This window comes from Varanus komodoensis, unplaced genomic scaffold (genome assembly GCF_004798865.1).
Source record: "Varanus komodoensis strain SLA01 unplaced genomic scaffold, ASM479886v1 scaffold1, whole genome shotgun sequence".
Classification (NCBI taxonomy): Eukaryota; Metazoa; Chordata; class Lepidosauria; order Squamata; family Varanidae; genus Varanus; species Varanus komodoensis.
In genome coordinates, this window is record NW_025335268.1 from 68,196,134 (window position 1) to 68,202,694 (window position 6,561).

General features: G+C 44.6%; 1 protein-coding gene across 1 annotated transcript in view; it reads left to right on the forward strand.

The window, feature by feature from the left end:
- The first annotated feature begins 458 nt into the window (after positions 1 to 458).
- Positions 459 to 6,561, forward strand: part of LOC123023539 (glycogen [starch] synthase, liver-like) — a 26,528-nt gene continuing 20,425 nt past the window's right edge. Inside the window, exons 1-2 of the mRNA XM_044430373.1 lie at positions 459 to 476; positions 5,776 to 5,920. Of these exons, the coding sequence (XP_044286308.1) occupies positions 459 to 476; positions 5,776 to 5,920 (163 nt within the window). The remainder of the gene's footprint in view (positions 477 to 5,775; positions 5,921 to 6,561) is intronic.

Sequence of the window (6,561 nt, forward strand, 5' to 3'; positions counted from 1 at the left end):
TTGTGATTATCTGGTGACAGTGTCTTTTTATCACGATTGTTGTTATTATTGCCCTGGTACCAAATGCTCTTGTTTTGATGTGGCTGAGGATCAGTCAAAGGTGACCATGACACCTGCAACACTCCCCCCGCCAAAGCTGGAAAGGCTTGCAGCAAAGTGATTTATGCAAAGGTTGTTTTTGGTTCTGATGCAGGTTTCTCAAGGATACAGGTTTCAATTGCCAGCTAAAGCTATTTTGTGTTCATTAGAGATATTGCGGCAGAAAAGCAAATCTACTGGATATGCCCTATATACTAGAGAGTGCCTTCTCTCTCTCTCTCTCTCTCTCTCTCTCTCTCTCTCTCTCTCTCTCTCTCACACACACACACACACACACACACACACACACACACCCCTTATCTGGATGATATATACATGTCTAACTAGAAATGACAGCAACATGATCTCTGTGTTAGAACATGGATCATGCTGAACAGGTATTGAACTAGGATGGGAAGAAGTGATTAAAATAGATAAACAGCCAGGGGTTTGTGTTTAAATAAATATTAAACTAGTGCCGTAGTGCACAATTTTGTACATGTTCTATAGCATAATTAATTCTATTTGGAGCATGTCTTTGTCCTCCAAGGAGTTCAAAGCTGTGAATATATTATGCATTTAGATCTACATTTTGGTTCAATAAAGCTGCTTTAATCGTGATTTTTATCTTAGATCATCTGTGAAGTTACTTCGAGATAGGGCAAAATCTGCCCATTCAGGAAACACCAATAGGCCAAATTTAAACACCATGGCGAGTCTGACACAGCTGCCTGGTGATTCTTAGGAGTGACCAGCTTTCTTCCAAACTTTGAAGCTGCAGAGGAGGGTGGGCATCATTCTTTCAGCTGTGCACTGGTCCTTGTTGCCTCCGTAGCACCAGTTTGGAAGAGGCTGGTATCTGTTTGGAAGCAGCCAAGAGTGCCTTGGCTATGCAGGGCCTAACTGGAAAAAATCCCTACCTCCCTTTCCTGCTCCACATACGAAAAGGTTGGTGGAGTGGTCCTTGCTAACGTGCCCCTGGATGGTAGCACCTGAAGTCCCTTCACACAGCAGTGTCCAAGCCATGAGGCTTTATTCCCTGGCAGCCCTTCCCCTGGGAAATTCTAGTCTGGGAAGTAGAACTACTGTGGTTACCTAAAAATAGCCAAAAAAGAGGTAATACATTCTCAAGAAAGGAAAATAGAGGACATGATTGCATATTTGTGGCACACACTCATTTATACATTATGTGTGTTTGTTTATTCATTCATTTATTATGTTTTTATATCCCCTAACAGTCAAAGCTTTTTGAGAAGTAAGTTATAACTGAAAGAGAAGCAAAAGACATCTCAGTGTTGTGTGTGAGAGTGTGACCAGGTGGCCTGTGGTTCTTGCCGGTACAGTCAGCTGTCCAGGTGTGAGCTGGTGATGTGCCACAGTCCTTAAGCCAGGACTGGACAAGCCAGCACTTCCAATAAGAGGGCAGAGCCAGACAGAGGATGGCCCTTTGGCAATCTATCCAAGAGAGGACTGCCTTCTTTAAAAGGGGACACAAGCCACCCTCATGGGAGATGATCTTGGGCATTAGTGCCTGAACATGCAAATGTCCCACCAGCACCACCACTGCCACTGCCACCCCAGCAAAGGCTCAAAGGCACCTCAAGGGCCTTCTAGAGGGAAGGATTAGAAGCGGTGAACCTGTATGGGGGATACATTTCAGCACTCTGGACAGCTTCTATGGCGCTCAGGAGAGGAACTGCATGGATGAGGATGCCCACTGACAGAGGGGTCACCAGCCTCTCCTGCCAGTGCTCTTGGGCTGCACAGTTCGTCCGCATCTGGCCAAAGCTTCACTAGCTTGCAGCTGCATGCAGCCAGAGCTGTTAATCAGTAGGGTGCACATCCAGGAGTCCCTAATTTGATAGTATCATGTCTTACCAAGCAAGAGTAAGATATTTAATAATACAAAAGAGAGGATCAATTTTGCCAGAGAGCCTGAGTATCTTAGAAGACACAGTCCAGATCATCTTCATTAAATCTCTCATTCAGAAGAGATCAATGGTCCTCATCATCAGACTAGAAGAAATTCAATGAAAGAAATAACAGAATTGAATGAGTTAATGCCTGACATAATGAGCACCAATTTACTTGTTCGATGCCCAATTGTTTCTTGCATACATATTAATTAAAGACAAAATCAGATGTTGGATGACTCAGAATGTGACAGAAACCGCTGCCTTGTCAAGCCTTAAAGCTCAGTTTTAGCCTAGGATAATACAATCCATATATGATACAAAGTCCCCAGTCCTTAACAATTAATACTACATAAAATGGCCTAGTGCAACTCAGCAACGAAGTGGGCTGTCCTATATTCTAAGCCAGCTGTGCAGAATCTTCAGCAGGGACCCAATCCTAGGTTTGTATTCTAATTTATTCAAGATTAAATCAGTTGGTTTAATAAACCCAGAAATGATTTGCTAAGCCACTTTAACACTATTTCAGTGCACAAGAAAGGCAAGGAATGAAGGAGAGAAAAGAGCTTGTGGGCACAGTACCTGTTCACAGTCTATAAACATGGTTTATTAAAACATCTGGGCAGAGCCATTAATATACTTGATAAGAGGTATGTGCTAGCTCTTGTTATATGATCTCTATATTTAAAAGCCTCCAGTTCACAAAGATACTTGAATGTGAAATACAGGCTGGAAGAGAGATTTCTAACTTTTTTTCTGCCACTGTGGCCCTAACGTGAGTGCAGTTTCTGAGATTTATAACACAGATTCTTCTGGCACCTGAAAGACAAAGAATTTTTTTTTCATAAGCTTATATGGACTATAGATGCATGACTTGTATTGAGAGTTTCAAGTTTATATACTATATGTATTTTGGAGAGGTGGGAGAGAGTTAATCCTGACAGCAAAGTCAGAAATGAATTTAAACAGAAACTACTGAGGGTTGCAATCACATTAATTCACAAAATTAATTGGTTTCTACAAGTAACACATGCATCCTGACAATGAGCGGTATTAAGATATGCATGTCTTGGTAGTGATCCATAGGTCATTTAAACCAGGAACTGTGGATATCAATAGAGCAGTGGTTTTCAACTGTGGGGTGGTGGGGGGGGGGGAACCTCCCTTTTACAGAGGGTACGACAGTCCTCCTCATGGGGTGGGGAAGGGAAAAACAGCTTGGTGGGAGCTGACTGGGTGGGCGCTGCACTGATTTCAGTATTTTGCACTTTTGATGCCATTTTTTGTTGCTCTGGTTGTTTTGGAGAATTGTCATTTCTTTTAGTATTGTCGTTGGAAAGTAATACACAGAATATGGTCTTATGCGCCTGGTTCATTTTGTGTCTGCCTCAGCGGTCCCCAAGGTCCCCTATGAACTACACNAGAGAGGTCCGCCTGGCGCCGTCGTTATTTGTTTTTCGGCGCCAGGCGAAGACCTTTTTATTTAAGCAGCATTTTAAATGTTAATATTATTGAATTTTATTCGGCCAGGGCGGCTTATTTTATTTTACTGTATATATTTTAATTGTTATTGTTTTAATGTATTTTGTATTTGATGTTGTAAGCCGCCCCGAGGCCTTGGCAAGGGGTGGCATAGAAATGTTTTAATAAAATAAAATAAAAAAATAAAATAAAGAGTAATGGACTGATGGAACACCTCCCCGACCTTGACTTTGAAGAAAACCACCTTGGTTTCTCAGCAGTTAAAGATCATTTAAGACTAAGAGGATTGCAACTCAACTGTAATCATTGGCACCTAATTAGAGTTAAGAATTTGGTTAAACTGAACTTTGTAGAGTTGGCTTTTGCATGTGGGAAACGGTGGTGACCATTTGAACTTTTAATCAAGCACTTCACTGGACCCATTTGGGTGGCATCTGATCCTCTTTGCTCCCTTCCTGCTCCTTTTGAACTTTCTGTGCCCACCTGGTAGACTTGCCCAAGCTCATTTGACCTCATTTCTGAATGTTAAACACCTTCGGGTACTCAGTAACTTTGGGTTTGTCCAGGGGATCTTATCAAAGATACTCATCTGGGTGCTTGCAGTAAATACATCACTGCAAGTGACTGCTAAGGAAAGGTCTTTTTAGTGGTGGCACATTGGTTGTGGAATTCTCTCCCCTGATAGAGTCACTTTCATGGTACTTGCTTTGCTAGGTAAGGACCATTTTCCCAGCCCTGTCCCAGGCCTTTTAGACCTTCGGTTTTGCTTTCGAAGGGTAGTATTAGGGCATTTGATTTTATTGTCTTACATTTTAAAAAAACTTACACTGAGTTGCTACATCTCCATGCAACTGTTGGCTTTTACACTGGTTTTATTTTGGTTCAGAGCACTGTAGCTGTTATGATGTAATTAATAAATGTAATTAAGACAATGCAATAATACTGGATGTTGAGGGTATTGCTTCAGCTGTGGGCACTGCTTCTTGTCAGATGTTTTCCTTGGAAGAGCTCCTAAAACACACATATTGCCCACCCAGAAAAACACAGGGCCGGGATACAGTATTGCGTTATCAGTAAAACCATAGCACAAACTCCCAGAGGGCTGGAAAGTCATCCTAATTCTTGGCAGAGGAAGGGAATAAATGGACGTTGAGACTGCTGACTTTGCAGTGTGAGACCGGAATAGGATCTCCAGTCTACAGTCAGGAAGGAACCCTGGTTGGGAAAGGCAGTAGACAGGGGAAGTTGTGCCAGGGACACGGCTTGTCACATTGAGGGATCTGCCAGTGTCAAGGTGAGTCACTGGCTCTGTGGCAGAGAGTAGGTGAGCTGGGGCGCCATCCCAGGAGAGCTGGCCTCTCCCTCTGAAGCAGCAAGAGCTGTGCACCTGCCATGGTGCTGATACAACCGGGGCTGCAAAGCGGGCCTTTTGGTGCTGCAAACCTAAACAAGTCAGGTCTAAAAATCCATTTTCCTTTTTTTGCATGCATTGCTGCTGAATCACCATTTCCCCACCGGACCCTGGATATTTCTTTCTACGTGTCCTACAGAATTCAGCCTGTGTGTTGCGGATCTGGAGGACTCGGGGGTCCCTGCAGCTCTAAGTTCCCAGCCTCATCATCACGAGTGGGGCTTAAGAATATGAATAAAGTTTGAAAACCAACAGAGGAAAAAATCGTATTAAAAAAGAGGAGATAACATCACTGCCATTCTCATAAAAATCATTGAACGGGACTGGGAGATTGCTTGTGAGTGGTGTGTGTGTGTGTGGGAGAGAGAGAGAGAATAAATACATAGGTACATCAGAACCTAAGAACATAAGTCAAGTCCTGCTGAATCAGACCACAGGTCCCTCACTCGGTACACACGGTGGCCAACCAGCTGCCCACAGGATCCCTCCAGCAGGTTGGGTGCAAGACCTCCCCCTGCCCAAGCTCCTCAGCAATGGGTGCATGTAGGCGAGCCCCCTCTGGTGAAGGTAGCCACGGATAGCCTCCTTTCTCCTGCATCTGTCCAAGCTCCTTTTAAGGCCATCCAAATTGGCAGCCATCACCACTTCCTGTGGCAGCAAATGCCACAGTTTAACTCTACATGTGTGAAGAAGTCCTTGCTTTGATCTGTCCTGAACCGCCCACCAATCAGCTTCACGGGTTGAGCCCTTTGGGTTCCAATGTGATGGGAGAGAGAGAGAAAATGTTTCCTTCTCCACTTTCTCCACACCGTGGGTACTATTTGAAAAATCTTTATCAAATAACGTCTTTTTCCTCCCTCCCTCCCTCCCTTCTTTTCTGCCATTTAACAGTTTGACATAGATAAAGAAGCAGGCGAAAGGCAGATATACCACCGGTACTGCATGGAACGGGCATCGGTACACTGTGCCCACGTGTTCACCACGGTCTCTCACATAACAGCCATAGAAGCGGAACACATGCTCAAAAGAGCAGCCGGTAAGATCGGCAAGGATATGTTGCCTCAGGCTTGCCAAATGGCAATTAATACCCCAATAAGAGCAGGAAAGATTGAGAAAGGTCAGGGCATCTTTTTGATTTGCTGCCATTCTCAAAATGGCCAGCAGCAGGGCGGTGGGGGCCGAAAGAGGGCTTGGAGGGGCCGCATGTTGGTAACTCCTGCAGGAAAGGGATGAAGTGATCAATGCCTAGGAAAGCTAAAGAATGCAACTCGTTTGATATGGTTAAGTCCACATATTCAGGGACATTGCCTAAAAGGTAGAGGAAAGCTTTACGTGGGGCTTCCCCTGAAGACAGTCCGAACACTTCAATTGGTGCAAAATAGAGCTGCCAGGGTGCTGACAGGGACGGGGCGTTATGCTCACATGACTCCAGTCCTCCGTCAGCTTCACTGGCTTCCCATTGAAGTCTGGGCCCAATTCAAGGTGTTGGTGATGACCTATAAAGCCCTAAACGGCTTGGGTCCTGGTTACCTGAAGGAGCGCTTACGTCCATATACGCTCGCCCGTCCCCTGAGATCTGTGGGAGAGGCCCTTCTCCGGGAACCCTCCGTGAAGGAAATTAGGAGGGTAGGTACTTGGAGGAGGGCTTTCTCTGCAGTGGCGCCCAACCTATGGAAT